Source organism: Haliotis rufescens, unplaced genomic scaffold, assembly GCF_023055435.1.
Source record: "Haliotis rufescens isolate VD_foot unplaced genomic scaffold, xgHalRufe1.0.p SCAF_97, whole genome shotgun sequence".
In the NCBI taxonomy this organism is placed as follows: Eukaryota; Metazoa; Mollusca; class Gastropoda; order Lepetellida; family Haliotidae; genus Haliotis; species Haliotis rufescens.
The window spans coordinates 265,722-286,454 of NW_025964391.1; the positions used below are offsets into that span (position 1 = coordinate 265,722).

The 20,733-nt window shown below is 41.7% G+C and overlaps 1 protein-coding gene across 1 annotated transcript in view; it reads left to right on the forward strand.

The window, feature by feature from the left end:
* Positions 1-20,733, forward strand: part of LOC124138491 (protein mono-ADP-ribosyltransferase PARP14-like) — a 48,268-nt gene that overhangs the window by 14,710 nt on the left and 12,825 nt on the right. Inside the window, exons 3-19 of the mRNA XM_046505164.2 lie at positions 550-1,408; positions 2,130-2,312; positions 2,473-2,790; positions 3,569-3,811; positions 6,909-7,148; positions 8,838-10,598; positions 10,783-11,059; positions 11,637-11,860; positions 12,532-12,593; positions 12,924-13,145; positions 13,798-14,013; positions 14,639-14,738; positions 14,866-15,006; positions 15,629-15,694; positions 18,104-18,286; positions 18,661-18,858; positions 20,077-20,217. Coding sequence (XP_046361120.2) covers positions 550-1,408; positions 2,130-2,312; positions 2,473-2,790; positions 3,569-3,811; positions 6,909-7,148; positions 8,838-10,598; positions 10,783-11,059; positions 11,637-11,860; positions 12,532-12,593; positions 12,924-13,145; positions 13,798-14,013; positions 14,639-14,738; positions 14,866-15,006; positions 15,629-15,694; positions 18,104-18,286; positions 18,661-18,858; positions 20,077-20,217 — 5,434 coding nt within the window. The remainder of the gene's footprint in view (positions 1-549; positions 1,409-2,129; positions 2,313-2,472; positions 2,791-3,568; positions 3,812-6,908; positions 7,149-8,837; positions 10,599-10,782; positions 11,060-11,636; positions 11,861-12,531; positions 12,594-12,923; positions 13,146-13,797; positions 14,014-14,638; positions 14,739-14,865; positions 15,007-15,628; positions 15,695-18,103; positions 18,287-18,660; positions 18,859-20,076; positions 20,218-20,733) is intronic.

The following is a 20,733-nucleotide window of genomic DNA, read 5'->3' on the forward strand; positions in this document are numbered from 1 at the left end:
AAATACTGTGAGATCAGTGATTAAATGTGTAGCAATATCAGTCGTAACGTTTTGTACGTATGACAACAATATCCCTGATATTTTTAGGACAAAACAATATTTCATGATCATTGGGACAAAAAGTCAACATTTAGGAACTTTGTTTGAAAAATATATGTGTTTAATTAACCATTATGTGTAGTGAATAAGTTGATATCGTAATGAAGCTTTTATGTTAAACTGGACCAGACACCTAATATCAAGGAAGAAGGTCCACCATGTAACTCAAACAGCCCCCAACCTTCAGAAGATATAAGAACTGATGAACAGAAGCCCCTAGCAAGACACGATCCTGTGCACGCCACGGTTGCCCCTGCACAACCCCAACATACTGATGTCCAGACCGTGAGCGTCACTGAGCAGGAAATAAGTTCAAGCCCAGTTTCCGATTTTCTAGTACCATCACATGCTCAAACACCCCTAACTTCCCAAAAACAAATTACGAAGTCGCAACAATCCAAAGGGGACAGCCAATTATCAAACAATCAAGACCAATCTACCTCTTCCCAGGTATCTCCAGGCCATGGATCAAATTCCCCATGTCAGACACCTGGTAGTGGGTATCTGACGCATCTGCCAACTAGAGATCATCCGACTGCTGGCCAATCCTCTCAGGTATCTCCAGAGACACCTAGAATTCCCCAAGGCCCAAGACTGCAACAAGTCGAATTTACACAGAACATGCATCAAGGACCTGCTCGACAGATGCACCCAGTAGGTCCTTCACAGAACATCCAGACAGGCTTTCCTGGGATATATCCATACCCTGACACTGTACAGCAATACTATAATGCCCCTTGGAATCTCCCGCAAAACCCGCAACACCCACAACACCCACAACACCCACAACACCCACAACACCTACAACACCTTCAACACACGCAAAATGCTCAAGCAACTGGACCCCCTCAATATGGCAATCCTGGGAGATTTCCACAACCAGATCAAAATAACTATTTCCCATACCCATGTGGTACCTATCCACCACACCAACCACATTCAACACAGGGTCAGCTCTACCAATTTCCAATACAAGGTGAACCATACCAAAGTCCAACACCAGGTCAACCATACCAACGTCCAAATCAACCCCAGGCATACCATCATCCACCGCTCCAACCATACTATCAAGAACCCTATCCACCAACTGAACAATATCCACCAGGAAGCTACCCAGGAGCTCAAAACTACCAACAAGGACGCCAAATGCATCCACAGGGTTCGCCTTCTCCCCACCAATTGTTTGGGGCACATCTCAAAGAGCAGACATATCCTTCAACAATACCCAGTCAACAACGATCTGCCTCTGAACACCCAGGTCCGAAACCTATCCAGGACTCACAGAAACAGGATGAACTGAAGCGTAGAGGTATGGTATATCTGGCTCATGTTATACCAGATACAAAAGTTAAAAGATATATATGTCACAGAATGAAATGAACAGCATCTTCCACAATTTATATATCTCGATCAAGGAACGCACAATACACATAAGAATATAATCATCGATATGATAACTTTCCGATATATGCGCATATGTATTTTAGCAATTCTCAATGTTGATTGGTCAATTAAAGTCATATGTCGTCACAGTGCTAGACTGTTGAAAAATATATATGACGTCATCCATTTTTCATGACGTCACAAATCGATTACATTACGTAAGGCTGCCTTCATTTTTCTTCATTTTCTCTCATAAAATGTCAATGAATAATACACAGGACTCTACCTACCCTTAACTCAGAAGTACTGATGATCTATCCCTGGTGAATGGATGGTGCAGGTCCTTCACGAAAGGCTCGGGATAAACATCATTCATTTACTCGAGACAGATCATCAGTAATTCGTCGTAGCTTGTTGTCTAAAGAGTTCTGAGTTGTATACTGACATTGAAGTCCTTCCTTGGTTTAACGGGTATATGATTTGAGGCCTTCATAGCATTACAACTAAGTATTGTAAACCCCTGACAAAAATTAGTTGGCCACATGCTTACATGGTATTTTCCAGCTACTGTGACCAATCTGAAATTTTGGTTTTCGAAATATTTACAAATAAATTATTCATGCATATGTTAATCGTTTCATTAATAGGCACACCAGAGGACTGTCCCACCATCCTGGAAGTGAAAGGTATACTGCCCTCTACGACTGAGGATAGTGTGAAGCTGTATTTTGAAAACAGGCGGAGAAGTGGTGGAGGAGAGGGAGAGGTAGTTAAGGTGGATATGAAGAAGGGGAAGAACAAGGCTCTGGTCTTCTTCAAAGATCCTGAAAGTAGGTTTCTGTGTATACTTTTAAAAGTTCGCATAAACTCTTGGTAGTAATAACACTCGGAACCCCATCTATATAAAACAATACTACAGTGACAGGCAAATTAGTCCCTTAGATTTTTATAGTTGTAATATGGAAATAACGGAGGCCATCGTTTTTTTAGCTGCAGAACGTATCCTCAAAATAAAGTCCCATCTGATTAACAAACAACGTGTGGAGGTTTTGGCTTACACGGAACCCCCCTGCCATACGTCCGCTGCTGCTGATGATGATGATGATGACGATGATGAAGACGATGAAGACGATGAAGATGATGACAAACAAGAACAGAGAACTATTGAAGTCCGGGGATTTAAACCTAATACAAACCCTGAAACTCTGGAATTTTACTTTGAAAACACTAATAGAAGTGGAGGCGGAACGGTGACAGGAAGTGAAAGGAAGGATGATGTCATCTTCATTACGTTTGAGTCTCCAGAAGGTAATCTTGACTCCTATGTCTTTGTAATACATAATTGACGATGTTAAATGATTTCCGATGTTAGTTTATAGAGAATAAACTGAAGGTGAGGTGAAATGTGGTTTAATAGTACGCGCGTGTGTGTGTGTGTGTGTGTGTGTGTGTGTGTGTGTGTGTGTGTGTGTGTGTGTGTGTGTGTGTGTGTGTGTGTGTGTGTGTGTATTTGAGTGTATGTGTATACATTGTGTGTTTTGTGAATGTGAACGTCAGTCCATGTATGTTTTGTCATATGTGTTGCGTGTGCCTTGGCCTTAACGCCATGTCGACGTGTGTATGTCTGTGCGTACGTGTGTGCGTGCCTGCTTGTACTAGCCCGGTTTAAATAGTAAGAGCCAGATGAGATACCATAGCTCAGAATAACATGGATACTCACTCACTCACTCACAATATGCTGACTCCGAGCCTTGTCCCAGTCCTTGTTCTATCCCCGTAATGCCCCGTTAGGCAGGGTAACAAAAGTACCATCTTTCGTTGTAATGCGTCGGGGAAACGAACCACACACCTCTGAGGACAGACCAGAGATTCATTTGAAGTCATTCCCAGACACATGCATATTATCCAATCAGAGTCTGTTATGGGTCTGTAATGTAAAGCATGAGCTTTAATAAAGTGTTCAATGCAATTATTGCACTATTTTCAATTATTATAACATGATTAAATAGAGGTCACATACTAATGGTCTTATCTAATAAAACAATTATATCATCTTGTTTTACAAATTCATTATTTCTGTGTTGAGTGGTCCAAAAAGTACTGAAAAGGAAACACAAGGTCGATGGAGCAAATCTGACACTGAAGTTACATCGCCCAATACCTTGCTACAAGAACAGGTTTCTTGTGACTGGCGTGAGCAGCACAACTAACAAGGAGAACTTACAGCTCTTTATGGAAGCATGGGCACATGGAAGCATCGTTACTGAAGTCCTGTATGGGGAAGAGCCCGGGAAAGCATTGGTAACTTTTGAGGATCACAATATCCCTGGTAAGAGATAACACTATACATAATCTACAAGAACTACATGTAGTTAGTCGTGTGGTGAGTCTGCCTGGATTAGCAAAGAAATTGAAACCGTCTCATCTGTTTCATATCAAGATCTATGGTTAAAGATTCGGAGTAACTATCCAAGACTGTATGACAAGGATGACTTCCACTTTCCTATAGTCAAATAGCAGTTCCATCCCTTGGGGTCTGCATTTCATAAACTTTGAGGTACAATCAAGCATGCTCCTTCTATGAAGATTTCATACAACGCTTACTTAAATGTCCTTTGATTTCAACATTCAATAAAGTTTTCAAAACGTTTTAAAGTAAACACATGGAGGACAAGAATAATGTTCGATACCGTTTGCAAGGTTACTTTACCGTATGTTCCCTTGGTTATTTTTTAGATGAACAATCTATGAATGAATATTGCCTTTGCAATATTTTGTTCCACCGTTGCCACCGGTAGGGCATTATACGCCCCCCTTTTCGCGAACAGGGGTCACGGGGGGCCCAGTCGTCTAAGGCGCCGCGATTCGCTGTGCAGAATTGCGTCTTTGGGCACGCAAGAAACCAATAATTGTGGGTTCGAATCCCGGTTTACCCCGATTATTTTTCTAGGTTTGTCAGCACAGTTTCATGCTCGTGGTTTTCACCGAAGTGGTAAACGTCCGAGACCTGCATCACTTCTAGCTTTCCTCCCACATTAAGCTGACACGCCGCGATATAACAGTAATACTGTTTAAAGCTGCGTTAAACCCAGCTTACTCACTCAATATTCGCGAACACCTGGTATCATCACTATTTGGAAGTGATTCATAAGCACATGCTTATAAGATAGTCGAAATCGTACAATCGACTCTGCTTGCAGCAAAGGTTCGTTATTATATGGGAATGAATTTGTGAGATTTATTATGATTAAGGAAATGGTTTTATGTAGTTTTCTTTATTTGATTTCTTGTGTTAGTGGAATGGAATTTGTCGCTTGTATTTATCCATGTCATTGTAACATTGAAGTGATTCATACAACTGATGATCACCTAGTTTTGTTCAAATTAAGACGAAGGCTCACGTTTTCCCTTTTACGTTATTACCACACTATTCTAACATCGTTATAAGTGTAACGGGTTACAATAATTTCTGTACCTGAGAAGAAAATCTGTGAGGGGGTTTAACGTCGCGTTCACGATTATGACATTCTTATAACAACATGTATGCACGTGTGTGTGCATTTGCGCGTGCGTGCGTATGTGTGTTTGTACGAGTTGATGTCAGTTTTATAGTGCTAGACAACTGATATACCATGCCGCAGTTTAACATGGATACCCTACTCAGAAACAAAATACTAACTTCGAGCCGACCAGTTCTTGATTTAACCAGGCAGGGTAACAACAAGCACCATCTTTTGTTATGATGCGCCTTGATGGTAGACACTGTCCACGAGACCAAGAGACAGGTTAAAGATGAAAATAGATATACTCACACGCAAAAGAAAACGCAAGTCGAGTATGCAGTATACATATTATTTATTTTCAACAGTAAAGACAAGAATAACTAATGGGGCAAGATTGACAAAAAGTAGACTGAAGACAGTTTAATGGATTAAAATGCAGATGACATAATTGGTTGTTTTTTTTCAAATGTTAAGGGCTTACACAGTTTCGGGTCAATACCCAAAGTGTCAGTCAATACCTGGTGTGACCACCATTAGCATTGATCACTGCCACACATCTCCTGTACATTGAGTGGATCAGACGATTTGTGAAGGCCCTAGGGATCCTCAAGCACACATCCAGAGCAGTTGTGCGTAGCTCCTCAGCAGTTGTAGGGACTGGGCGCACATTGTGCAGACGCCTTTGAACCTCTTCCCACAAGTGTTCGATGGGGTTCAGATCAGGGCTGAGGGCTGGCCACGGTAGAACAAGGATGTTGTGTTATTGAAGGCCATGGTAGCTCTGGCAACATGGGGACGAGCGTTGTCCTGCTGGAAAATGTGTTGTTGATGTTGTGCAAAAAATGGAACAACGAGGGGTCTGATCACCGCTGAGCAGTGACGCCGTGTCCCCGACCTTGACTAACATTCAGAAAGCACATGGGTCCAAGTCTCGCATTTAAGTCCAATCCCTGCCCATATCATGACGCTAGGTCCACCCCATGGATCCCTTTCCACAACGTTTCTGTCAGCGAAACGATCACCTCGACGCCGCCAAATTCCGTCTGCATGGGAGACACAAAAGCGACTTTCATCAGAGAAGATGACACGCCTCCACTCACGAGGACGCCAATTGTGATGACCCTGTGCCCACTGAAGCCGTGCTTGTCGATGCCGTGGTTGGAGAACAGGACGACGTGCTGGTCGGCGACATCTGAGGTTGTTGGAACGGAGACGTCGGATCACAGTGTCCCGGCTAATGTGTCGATTATGTGTTCCTATGGTCTCTCAAGCAACGGATGTCGCTGGTGTTGACGGGTAATCTGCCGATCTCGTCGAGGTGTGGTGACCCTAGGACGACCGTTCCGAAGAAGGTCATCTGTGGTCTGTGTTGCATTGTATCAATGCAGGAGACGGTAAATTGTGGTTATGTTAACGTTGATATGACGGGCAACATCTTGGACAGACTCTCCAGCTTCATAACGTCCAATAGCCTGGTTCCTCTGAATTTGAGTTAGGCGTGGCATTGTTGACCAAGTAGTGATAGGTTCAAGAATCGGCGACAGTTTTATACCCACTACAGTTCGTGACAGTTCGTGCATTTTCGATTTCGCGAGAAATGGGTGCATGATACCCACATATTCATTGAAATGGCGCGTTTTGGCGATTTGTTTTTTATGTTGCGTTTTTACTCGGGGCTTACAAAATGCAACCAAAAATATTGATAACACCATCAGGCTTCACTACATGATAAAACTCGTATCAAGTTATTGTTCCGTGTTTGTTACCTATTTGCTTAAAACAACTTGCGTTTCTTTAGCGTGTGAGTATAGATTATGAAACGTTTAAATGAACGTCAATCTATCTACAGGTGTCAACAAAATTCTGTCAGTATCGTTTGATAGTAATTAACAAGTATAGCTTCCTTATCATCTCACTTTTCAGACTTCGAAAGAGTGCAACAAGAGTGCAGGAGAAGGAAGCTTGAAGGACAACACATCGTGGTTCATAAAGTACCTGTATGTGACAGTGTGGTTGTAAGGGGGCTGAAGGCAGAGTGTACTGAAGACACTGTGCAATTATACTTTGAAAATAAAAGATCTGGCAACACCGATGGAATCCCAGCTACAGCCTCCTTGCACAATGGTGATGGGTATTGCATTGTCAAGTTTGAGGATTATAGAGGTAATTTAAATTTCATCAATGTAGTGTGTGAATTCGTATGGTTTAACGTAACTTTGGGAAGCATTTAATTATGTCTCTGCGTGTCAGCTTTATGTGGGGGAAGCCCGAAGTGATGCATGTCTTATTAATATGATATTAACCACTGGTGAAACCCTCGAAGGAATAGAGGAAAAATAATCAGGCTGTCGACTGGGTCACTCATGCCCAAAAAATTAGAAAACACATCGAGACATCACTACCAATATTTCAGTACAGCCATACCGTGAGTGAGTGAGTGAGTATGGTTTTACGCCGTTATTAGCAATATTCCTGCAACTCACGGCAGGGGACACATGAAACGGGCTTCACACATTGTACCCATGTCGGGAATCGAACCTGGGTATTCGGCGTGCCATACCGCCTGGCATGGGTACAATGTAGCACGTAATGATGACTAGCTTAATTGAGAACTTCTCAATTTAATTATTGCCCTCAGCTGACGGTGCCAACCAGGGCCCTTTCCCTGGTGTGATATGATTGGCTTATTATATATGAATTATGAATTTATGTGTTATGATTTTCAAACATCTCGTACATGTATTATATGAGTGAGTGAGTGAGTGAGTTGGGTTTAACGCCGCTTTTAACAGTATTCCAGTCATATCACGGCGTGTCAGCTTAATGTGGGAGGAAAGCCCGAAGTGATGCAGGTCTCAGACGTTTACCACTTCGGTGAAACCCACGAGCACGGGTATGGTGCTGACAAACCTAGAAACATAATCGGGGCGAACCGGGATTCGAACCCACAATCATAGGTTTCTGGCGTGCCTAAGGGACGCAACTCTGCACAGCGAATCACGGCGCCTTAGACGACTGGGCCACCCGTGCCCCCCATGTATTATATGAAATGTTGATAGTGAAGCGAATGCTTGGAGTCCTCTGAGTGTTATAAATGATTGCAGTCCTATCCATATCTTGACTGTTTACAAAGTGTGAAGATCCAGATAAGAATAGGTCTTCAGCAACCCATGCTTGCCGTAATAGGCGACTATGCTTGTCGTAAAAGACGATTAACGGGACCGGGTGGTTAGGCTCGCTGACTTGGTTGATACATGTCATAGTATCCCAATTTCGCCAATCACTGGATTGTCTGGTCCAGATTCGTTTATTTACAGACCGCCGTCATGTAATTGACATATTGCTGAGTGCAACTTGATTGTTTACTTTCTTGTATTCTCTGAGCTTATGTCATTGCAATATAAGGCCAACTTTGGCGTGAGACTCGATGTCTGATATTCTTGTGGAGTAATACACTATTCATAAACTCTCTATCACGGCGTGTCAGCTCAAAGCCGGACGTGGTGTAGGTCTCGGGTCGACCTGGATTCGAACCCATAATCATGTTTCAGAGGTGCCAAAGGGACGCAAAACTGCGCAGCGAATTGCGGTGCCTGAAACGATTGCGACACCCGTGCTCCCATATGGTATAGGTAGAATTGGTAGGTGTATAAAATATGCATGTTCTGACACCTTTCCAACAACTTTGGCCATGGCGCGTATATATCAGCATCAACCCCCACCCGATACCCTGCTGTGTCATCAAATTTCGATGCAACTGAACTTTTGCTGCATCATCAATAAAATCATATATATTTCATTTATTGATCTAACATCAGTCTGAAACCAGATGAATGTGTTTTCTGGTTTCAGCCATAGATAAAATCCTTCCAAAGCAACACACGATTGATGGTGCAAAACTGACTGTGACGCTTTACATGGAATGTCTTGGACTAGGCAGTGAGGATACGGATGGATCTTGGTACACACAACCAAAACCATTTACTGTTCAAAACCTTGACGGAACCAAATGTAGGTTTCTGCAAACCTCAAAGACCGATGAGAAGGAGCTGAAACGGAGACTGAAAGAGCGACATGCCGAAATCAGGTGGCTCTCTGACTTTTCTGCAACGATGACATGCACGCTCAACGAGGATGCCCCAAATTCTGTCAAGGTAGCAAAATCTTGGAAAAAAGACACAGAGGACTTTCTGAAAGGTTTTATTGATCAATTTAAAACTGAAGAATTTACAACCCTTGAACAGATGTGGGGGGATGTGAAGAAGAATTTGACCGATATCCCCAAGTCAAAGTCTGTTCTCGTGAAAACGTCTGATGCAGAACATAAGGTCACAGTAGTCGGACATGCCAGAGAGGTACAGCAAGTCGGTACCAAAGTGAAGGAAACTGTAGAAGGCGTAGAGAACGAATTCAGAAGAAAACAGAAGGAGATTACTGAGCCGATCAAAACTTTGAAGCCACTTCAGCTCCAGCTCCTTATGATGGATGGCTATGTAGCAGATATTGAGAAGCGGTATCCTACATATTTGAACGTGACTGTCGATGTCGAACATAACGAGATAATTTTCAAAGGTCAAGTGAACGAAATCAACGAGTGTAAAGTTTTAATGTATGAGAGATGTACAAGTTACAGTTCACACAGACTTACACTTTCCCAGGGACTGGTTTCCTTTCTAGATCAAAAGGACGTGAAGGCTATGGTCATGAACAAACTGAAGGATAAGAAGATCACTGGAGTATGGGATATTGAAAGCAAAAATGAAACTGTAATTGTCATGGCAACGACGGAAGAAAATGGTGCTGCTCTAGGGCGAACGCTCAAAGAGATGATCGTAGAGCATCATGAGCCAATTGATGAAGAAAATACCTCCCTTTTGTCTACTGAGAAGTGGGCAGCCTTTCAAAAAGCAGCAGTGGCGAGATATGGCAGTTTTGTTAGTCTGAACATTGACCGGAAGGCCTCCCATGTTGTAATTGTTACCTTTGACAACACAATTAATGAAATCAAAGAGGAGGTTCGCAACTTTATCCTACAGAACTCGGTGTATAGGCAGATAGTGAAAATGCCCAGCCCAGTCTACAGATTCCTATGTGTGTATAGAGAAGGTGAGCTCATTGATATTAGTCATGACATGGTGAAACACAGTGGCAAACTGGACTACAAATCGACACCACAACAGATAACAGTTCGTGGCTGCCAGGAAGCCCTTACCAAAGCTGTGCAGGATTTGACAAGTCTTGCAGAGAAAGTCATTAATAAGAAACATACCCTCAGGAAGGCTGGGATCGGAAGGTTCATCAATTCAGATATTTGGAAGAGAGGCATTCTCTCAACAGAGAAAGAGAGTCGATGTATCATAGAAACGTCATTTGATGAATCAGTCAAAGTGAGAGTCGAAACGATTGGCGTAATACCTGCCTCAGTCTCGTCTTCACCACAGGGTAGAAACCCAACTGGGACCAGAGTTATCGCTAGCTGTGACATAGACTCGAAAAGAAGGATTGATGTTGTCAAAGGTGACATCACAGCTATGGAGGTTGACGTCATCGTCAATGCAGCTAACACCAGGTTAGATCACATTGGAGGATTGGCAAAAGCCATAGCAGATAAAGGTATGTATATTGTTTTTATTTAATGCTTTATAATGTATATGTGTTGTAAAAGGACATGATTAATTCAAACATACAAACAACTTGTTGTGATTCTGTCAATATACACAACCTGATAACAATACCTGGCAATTTCAAGGATTCCCACATCTTCACATCGAGTTTACAATAAACATCATGTTATCAGGTGGACCTACAATTCAACAGGAGAGTGATGAAGACACTAAGAACAAGGCTTTGAGAGCGGGGGATGTTGTAACTACTGGTGCAGGACGTCTCCCCTGTAAAATGGTTGCCCATGCCGTCGGTCCGTGTTGGTCAGGTGGTCATGCTGGAGAGGAAAGAGACCTGAAAGATGCCATCATGTTAAGCATGGAGAAAACAGACAGACATGGATACAAGTCTATTGCGTTACCTGCCCTTAGTGTTGGAATATTTCGGTACCCAGGCAATCTTGCTACAAGGTTAGATCAAGACTGAATGGTGTCGTCTAGACTTGTGTCTTTACAAAGTGTACCTCACAAATGCATTATGTCTAAAACAACGTCACGAAATGCCCTTTAGTTAGTTCAATTAACTGAAATAGAGAATAGTTCAAAACGTTTGACATGTATGTTGTGGAGTGAGTGAGTGCGTGAGTGATTGAGTGATGTGGGTTTACGCCACTTTGTTATATCAGTTATATCATTTATGGGCTTGGGAACGTTCAGGTGAATGAGATATGCTTTATGTCAATAAAGTTGTGTAAGTCATTCGTACATGATACTTACGTTCATCAACCAAGTCAAATCAACCTTGCCATCAACTGGAAACGTTGAACCCATTGAAATCCTCAAGTGTATGTTAGTCTCGTAAATGAGAAACCACATTTTAACTCATATGCACATACTATTCTAATGCTATTTTTATAACAAATAATAAGTAAATATGCACACGAATGGTGTGTTTTCGGGACTCTATTGCAGGAACATCTAACTACATTCAATATCTGATGTATCAATATCTTTATTACTAGATGATTAGTTTCATGTCTCTTTTCAGGCACATTGTTGAGGCCATTAAGAAATTCTTCACTCTGGAGAGTCCAAACAGCGGCGTGACGAATGTGTACCTGATTGACATGAACGGGAAAACCACCCAGCTGTTCGCCGAGGCTCTACAGTTCGTGTTTAGTGATCGAAGAGTGGCGCTGACACAGAGCAACAATACAACTGATTTACGCCCTCCAATAGCTACAAAACCCAAACCAGTCACTGGTGGTGTCCGTAAATATTTTTACGAGTTGTTTGAAGCTTAAGATATGTAATATAACATAAGAGCTCTTTTTCTGGTGACCGCCTCCGTAGCTTAGTGGGTACGGCGTCTTTCCAGAGAGCGTATTGTCGGTGGTTCAACCCCCTGGTGTTTCATACCTAAAGACGTTAAAAGATGGTACTTGTTGTTACCCTGCATGGTGCTCAGCATTAATGGATTATAACAAGTACTGCACAGCCTGGAGTCAGTATACTGTGCCTGAATGGGGTCTTCATGATACACGCCAGCATGTTATCTCAGTTGCCTAGCACTATAAAATGGGCATTAGTCCAGACTAGTACCAGCAACTACGAACAGATGCATGCCCATAGCTGTATAAGTGCAATAATCTAGAAGGCTAAACCTCATTTTACCACACCTCCTCTTTCTCTTTCGACTATGAGTTATTTAACTATTGAGTAACTTGGGCTTTTTAAAGCTGCTTTTGACGCTATTCAGTGTTTAATAATTACACCTACGAGCATAGTCACGGTTCTGGCAACCCAAGGTTGTCTTTATGAGTTACCTTCACTTAGAATGTGCACACAAATCAGTGTTTGTGGCACTCAGGGTGCTTACAGACAATTCCCTGTCTGACATCACGTTACTTGAATAGTGTGGCTGTGTTTCTTTCTCTCACAAGGTCAAAAAGCATCTTCACACAGCAAAGTGACAATTGTCAAAGGCGAAATTGCGAAACAAAAAGTAAGTATGGTATATTAAGTGCTAATCTGTGTAATAATGATCGCTCTGTCTTGTGTAGTGCGTGTCTTTCAATTGCAATGCTTTGCGTGATGTATTAGAAGTCTTAAATGGATGATGAAGCGAAGGAACAGTAATAAGGTTACTCATGTTGGCATCTACATTAAGCTTTCCCAATCGGTATAAACGGTCTTACTATTGTGTTGCTATTGTAAGTCAACTAAGATGTTATCTGATCATTGAAATTGTAGATATACACAGAAACACGCCCGAGCACTTTCATTTATATTTGATATTATCGCAGTTTTTGTAGTCAGCAAGCATTTTCAATAGGCTGATGCTATCATAAACTCAACGTCCAACAACCTTGATCTTAACAACGGAGCTGTGTCCAAGTCGATCCTGAAAGCTGCAGGGAACACAATACAGGATGAGCTGTCAGTGAAGTATCCCCAAGGAATAAAGCCGGGAGATGTTGCTGTCAGTTCTGGGGGAGACTTGGGATGTCGTGTGTATCATGCCTGTCTGTCCACTGCAAGTGCCTCTAGTTCTGATGTAAGTTAACCCAGTTATTTTTGTATCTCTGAATCAGAAGCGTCTTTTGTAACCAACAATTCAGCCGTTTTTGTTTATTAGCCTGAAAAAGTTAAGTGAGCTTATGCCGTGTCCTGTTTGACCAGTGTCTATCATTCGTCGTCCGTCGTAAACATCTTCTCCTTGGAAACCCTTCCAGTGAAACTGAACTTTCATGCTTCTTCCCACCAATGACAGCCCAATTTGTTCAAGAGCTAATCTGATTTTCACTATGGCCGTCTCGTTAGCCATATTGGCAGAGCTATTTTTGGCCATTATATCAAACATGAAATTTGGTATATGTGTAGTTGGCGGTGGTGCTCCACACATAGGTTCCTTTTTCACGATATTCAAAACTTTGATCCTATTTTTTACACTTTGACCGTGCCTGTAAATTCGTAAAGCTCATAAAGCTTCACACTTGAAACATCATTTCCTCAGTGACCACAACCCCAATGGGGCTAAAATGTCACATTCCTGTTCCTAAAAATGATTACACCCCAATTTTTTCAAGAGGCTCGAATCCTATCTGACATAGCAACCATTTCAAGAATCTATTTGTGGACATTCATGAAAGATGGTATTTGTTTAGATTATATGTATTTTTTCTCCACATTGCCTTTCCCCTGAACAGGTTCTTCAGAATATCATTCTGAAGTGTTTGCAAACAGCTTCTGATGACGGATGCCGAACCATTGCCTTCCCAGCCCTAGGTACAGGGAACCTGGGCTATGCACCTGACTTCGTGGCTCAGACTATGTACACAGTTGTCAATAACTTTCAAGAGAGAAGCACCGCACTGGAAGAAGTTCGAGTAGTGATTTATCCATCAGACAAACAAGTCATCCAGGTAAGAGATAACACATAATTACAGCATTATTATTATTATTATTATGATTATAGTGTATGTTAAAATTGATTTTTCAATGGAGCAACATGCTATGTGTGTCAAGGACACATTCGTCTGAAGCTTCTAGGTGGTCATAGAAAGGGAAACATTTTTTTGACGGTTGCAAGTTTGACTTAACTGCTAAGAAACTTGAATACATGTATCATTCCAAACTGACTTTCGCGTGAGATGTAGTATGGGTGTGATCAAACATATTTCCATGTGTTAGAAAACAACACCTTATGACAAATGACGAACCATTGCGTTACTAGCCCTTGACACTCGGAACTTGGGCTCTGCAACTGATTTCATGGTTCAGACTATGTACACAGTTGCAAAGGAGATAAGGCTGTAATTGCATTGTATCACAACGCTTTGCGTGTCATTGTGAGTTTGTGACGTCACCAGTTACCATAAAAAAGGTCGAAGATTCATGCGGGATGACCTGATAGAATCTCACACTCATACTGTTATTAAAAGACACTCGATGGAGATAATTAATCTTAAACAAGGAATATATTTTATTTTGTGTTATTTCTGTACTCAAAGAGTTTGTATGTGTTTTCTTTTTCAATCCTTCACGAAGGCCTTTGAACAGTATAAAAGACAAATGGAGACAGGAGAGATAACTGAGCCAGCAGTTGGGATAAAGGATCGCCGTTCTTTCTTTGAACAACTGAACACTGGTATGCTGAGAGTTTTGTTTTCTGTGTTGAGGGAAACCATTTCTTGTTCTTTTGTTGAAATAGGGACAGTATCTCGTTCATTAAATTGTTAAATTATATTTGAATACATACATTTTAACATGTATTGAAGATTCATGGGTATCCGAGACTGAATCGGACGGACTTCAGATTGGACGGCTCAACGTTCAGATCAAACAAGGGGACATAACCAAGGAGGACGCTGACTGCATCGTCAACAGTACAAACCCTGAGCTGGACCTACAAAGAGGTGAAAAAAGAGCGGGTTGACGCTGTAGATCAGTAGTAGTTTGTATTGCTTGTTACCGTTAAACTGTTAGAAGGATGTCTCGCTTTATAATACAGCTGTGATGTGTTCAGTTGTGAAAACCGTTTAGTATATACTGCAATGAAACTGGATCGTCTTGGAATCTGAAGACGTGTCGGAACATGGTATAACCTGTTTATGGTATAGAACTGAAAACAAATTAACAAGCTCCGACGCATGTTGTTCATTTTGAATGTTAAAAACTCTATAACCGTGATATTATTTTATAACTTTATTATAACCTGTTTAGATTTGGGCCTAGAAACAGCACATACTTTACTGTCTTGTTGCTCCCTAGTAGGGATTGCGGGGTAGACTAGGTCCCAAACAACCTAAAGGGATTGGCGACAAAAGGGATCGGGTAGCCATGACTTGGTTGATTGCGATAGTGTGGGACAATGGTCATTATTTCGATCACTGGATTGTCTGGTCCAGACTTTATTACTTACAGAAGCGCCGTCATATATCTGGTATATTGAGCATCGTTAGACAAGAAAAGTCAATAAATAGTGAGCCTATTTGCACATGTTGACATATTGAATATTTCCACGATTTTCTGTTCCAGGTGCTGTGTCCGTAGCTATCGCCACAGCATGCGGAAAAGACATGACGTCACAGTGCAAAATGAAAGGTAAGGAACAAGTGCTTGTTTGGAAAAACAACGAGAATCGTTTTACATTAAAAAAACAAGTATTCTTTGTACCTTGAATATGTTCTTCAATACAATAAATAGTTCTGAAAAGGCTCGGTTGATTATAGCAGCTATTGGCGTTATGTGAAGTGCTGTTGGAGTTATAGGAAGACAGTTCGCAACAATTGGGTCAGATGTTCCACACGTTCTCTACCATAATACAAGGACTCAAATAAACTAACAAATAGTCTGTGAAATCTTTTATTACATATAACATTTCTCTCCTCTAAAATAACAGTTGTCCTGTTAACTTGCTAGACGTTTTTTCTAACCTAGATTGGTGGCACGGGTGGCCTAGTCGTCTAAGGCGCCGCGATTCGCTGTGCGGAGTTGCGTCCCTTGGGCACGCCAGAAACCTATGATTGTGGGTTCGAATCCAGGTTTCTAGGTCTGTCAGCACCATACCCGTGCTCGTGGGTTTCACCGAAGTGGTAAACATCTGAGACCTGCATCACTTCGGGCTTTCCTCATTAAGCTGACACGCCGTGATATAACTGGAATACTGTTAAAAGCTGCGTTAAACCCAACTCACTCACTCACTCTAACCTAGATTGGTTTCGGTCTCATAACCTACATTTATTCCACAGTCATGGTGCAGGACTACGATGCACATTCAGGTTCCACCTATAAATTCTTACTCATCTTTTGCACCTCTATTATACCCCTGTTAACAATCTCTAAATTCCATTGGTTATTCTGGACCACGTAACGAAACAACACATTTCAATGTCGACCCTCGAAATCATGTGACTGACACAGACCTCGAATATTGACTCGTCACATGACCAATTTTGATCACATGTGATGAATATTGACTCGTCTGCTAGAAAACAACGAACAATTCACGGTTCGCAGCTAAGTTACTGTAATGAAATACGGGACGTTTTAAAGACTTCATCAACTTTTAAGTGAATTTCGGTATAACAAAACGATATAATTTTTTTGACGAGGTGAATATGCGAAAATAAGGACCCTCGGAAGCGACCGCTTCAGCGGTCTAGCCACCAAAAGGGTTGGGTCCTAGGGTCTTTGTTTTCGCACAGTGACCTCGTCAAGAGTAACTTTTTGTATAATATTGCGTTGATGTCAGCAAAAAAAGGCGACTTTGGGATTTTGTAAGATACATTATGAATACTGAGAAACTCATATTACCTATTTATATTGAGAAACTCATAGTAATATTTATACTGACAAACACAAATCACTCATAGTATTATTTATATTGAGAAACTCTTAGTGCAATGTATATTGAGAAACTCTAAGCTGCGGCTCCTGTAGTAAGTCGGACATGTTCATACACACAGGTGTGATCAGCTGCGCCTCCTGTAGTGAGTCAGCCATGTTCATACATACAGATGTGATCAGTTGCAGCTCATGTAGTAAGTCAGCCATGTTCATACACACAGGTGTGATCAGCTGCGCCTCCTGTAGTAAGTCAGCCATGTTCATACACACAGGTGTGATCAGCTGCGCCTCCTGTAGTAAGTCAGCCATCTTCATACATACAGGTGTGATCAGCTGCGGCTCCTGTAGTAAGTCAGCCATGTTCATACACACAGGTGTTATCAGCTGCGCCTCATGTAGTAAGTCAGCCATGTTCATACACACAGATGTGATCAGCTGCGCCTCCTGTAGTAAGTCAGCCATGTTCATACACACAGGTGTGATCAGCTGCGCCTCCTGTAGTAAGTCAGCCATGTTCATACACACAGGTGTGATCAGCTGCGCCTCCTGGAGTGAGTCAGCCATGTTCATACACACAGGTGTGATCAGCTGCGCCTCCTGTAGTAAGTCAGCCATGTTCATACACACAGGTGTGATCAGCTGCGCCTCCTGTAGTAAGTCAGCCATGTTCATACACACAGGTGTGATCAGCTGCGCCTAATGTAGTGAGTCAGCCATGTTCATACATACAGGTGTGATCAGCTGCGCCTCCTGTAGTAAGTCAGCCATGTTCATACACACAGGTGTGATCAGCTGCAGCTCCTGTAGTAAGTCAGCCATGTTCATACACACAGGTGTGATCAGCTGCGGCTCCTGTAGTGAGTCAGCCATATTCATACACACAGGTGTGATCAGCTGCGCCTCATGTAGTAAGTCAGCCATGTTCATACATATAGATGTGATCAGCTGCGGCTCCTGTAGTGAGTCAGCCATGTTCATACACACAGGTGTGATCAGCTGCGGTTCTCCATGAAAAATATATGCAGTGTGTGTTCTAGGCTTTGCACAAATAGTGTGTTTTACAAAGATACCTGCGCAGCAACATCTTTCTCCGGTAAAAACGTGCGTATGTTTTTGGAAACTCGATAATTCCAAAGACTGATCAGAACCATACTTTATATATAGTGTACGAAATGAGGCAGAACGGTGTTGTCAGCACGACAGCGAAAGGTCTGAAGTGTAGCTACGTCCTACATGTGGCGGGGGACCATTTTGGCAATGACTGGAAGAAAGTTGTCCTCACATGTTTGAGAGAGGCAGACGAATTGGGTGATGCGCGCTCGATTGCCCTTCCGGTCCTTGGAACAGGTAGGTTCAAGTTATTTTTTTCAAGTTAATAATGAAATAATGATAATTTGGTGTTCAATGAATGAATATGTACCGTGCTAATATACCTATATTTATTAATATATATTAATGTTTCGTTCCCAAATATACTACAAGTCAACTATAGGTCACTGTATAGTGAGTGAATGAGTGATTGAGTGATTTATTAAGTGAGTGTCATTTTACGCCACTTTAATCAGTATTCCAGCAATATCACGGCGGGGACACCAGACAAAACTGCTTTACATTTTGTACCCATGTGTGGAGTCGAACACTTTAACCACTAGCCTACCCCACCACCACCCTTAATAGTTTATGCTAATTATGATAACAATACCGACACTTAATGCCATCAGGTGCTGGTCACGTCAACCCTCAAGAAATATCCGAGATCATGGTTCATGCCTTTGCCGAGTTCGAGCCTCAAGCATCCAACCTGACAGATGTACGGGTGGTTGTGTTCCAGAAGTCAATGTTCCTCACAGTTTCGTCTCAGATGAAGGAATCAGTGAAATCATTGAATCAACAATCCACCATACGAACACCTAAAACAGGTAAGAAATAAGAGCGGGACTATTTGTCAATATTTGATATAGGATTTATTCCTTTGAACTTTCCTGTAACGTAGGATGGGGAGTGAGTGAGTATGGTTTTAGGCCGCTTTTAGCAATATTCGTGCAATATCACGACGGGGGACACCATAAATGGGCTTCACACATTGTACCCATGTCTGGAATCGAACCCGGGTCTAGGCTATCCGATATCAATACTATCAACAGAAATTCATTTTCACTTCAGAGATACTCTAGACAATCAAAACTGAAATGATTGCAATGTTTACTGGTTGCTCCAGTCTCAATTAGAAAATGTGGCACCTTATGTTCCTGTTCTTATCGTTGATAAACATCTCTAGTTTCTTGTTTTCTTGGAGGTAATGTCATGATGAGATGATGAGATACTGATTGTTTTAAGTTCACGTTTCCAGGCAAACTAATCATAGGCGTCACAAGGTCAACATGTGTTCGCGTGTGATAATGAAATAATTATCAAGGCTTCCAATCAACGTCAAAATATTGAATAGCTTAAATTAAAGGTACATTCGGTTTCTTTAGCAACTACTAGTATATATTCAAAGAAAGTTGGCAAAATCACTTCCAAGTTAATCCATTGTGACGAGAAATATGATGTGATGATCTTGACCTTCTTGGTAATGGCATAAAAACGAGTAAAGCGCACATAATATCTCTATGTTAGTGGCTGGTAGGGCTAACTGCTGCCATTCATGAGGATTTTCTGCTCTTGATCCAGTTACGTGTATATGCGTATACAACCAAGTCTAACGGACGGGTGGCCAAGCGGATTCTCCCTGATCAAATCTAGTGTAGAGTAAATTATACTTCCATGATGTAGAGGCCTGTAGGGGTACCTGCTGCCATTAAAATGTGTGATTCTGTTAAACGTGCTGCTCATGATCCAGTTACGTGTAAATGCGTATACAATCATATTTATATAATGGGTGGCCCAGCGGTGTAAGGTGTCGCACTTTCGCTGTCTTATGCAAGGCATCAACCCCAGTCCCAGTTTCCTCCTGATTATGTATCGCTTAATTTGTCAGCGTGTCGTTGGTTTTAAGGTCGTAAAGACCTGTGTTCCCCACATCAAACTGACACGTCTTGCTACAACTGAATACTGTTCAAAGCAGCGTTAATTTAATCTTGCTCGGTCTCTCATCATCTTTGTTTTAGTTACAGGGGTTCGTGGGATTGTTTCAGAAGGTCCCTGGAGCGCCTCCGCCGGCTCTGGTAGCATACAGTTTGGAAATATTACAGTGCAAATGAAACAAGGGGACATAACAGAAGAAGACACAGACTGTATCGTGAACAGCACCAACATGGAACTGGACCTGAAGAAAGGTGGGGCAGCAGTTAGTGAGACTATTAGCAGTAAATAGGAGGAAAAGAGAGGAGCCAATTGATACCATACCAGACCTTTGCAGTGCAATAGATTAGACAGTTGTATCTATATCAGAAGATAGCAGGACTATAGAGTAGCCGGATGGTATCATGTGAAGACCATTCCACTTACTTCCATGTAAAGACCATTAGCAGAATAAATGAGTAATATAGAGATGTACTGTACCATAAGGTAAAGAACGTATTAAAGAATGTCAGGGAAATAGTGAATATTTTACTTCCACATTAAGATCATTAAAGGAATTGGAAAGTATAGGTACGTTTTACTAGCACAAATTCACAAGGGACTTACATATGCTCCTTTCAATAATCCTGATAAAGATATACATTTTGTTTTACTGTACACTATTTTTAATCAACGATAACACCTGTATTTACATGATAGTTGTCTCAATAGATACTTAATGAAATGTAAAGGCAGACGTGTCTTGATAATAGCAAAGTAGTATTACATGA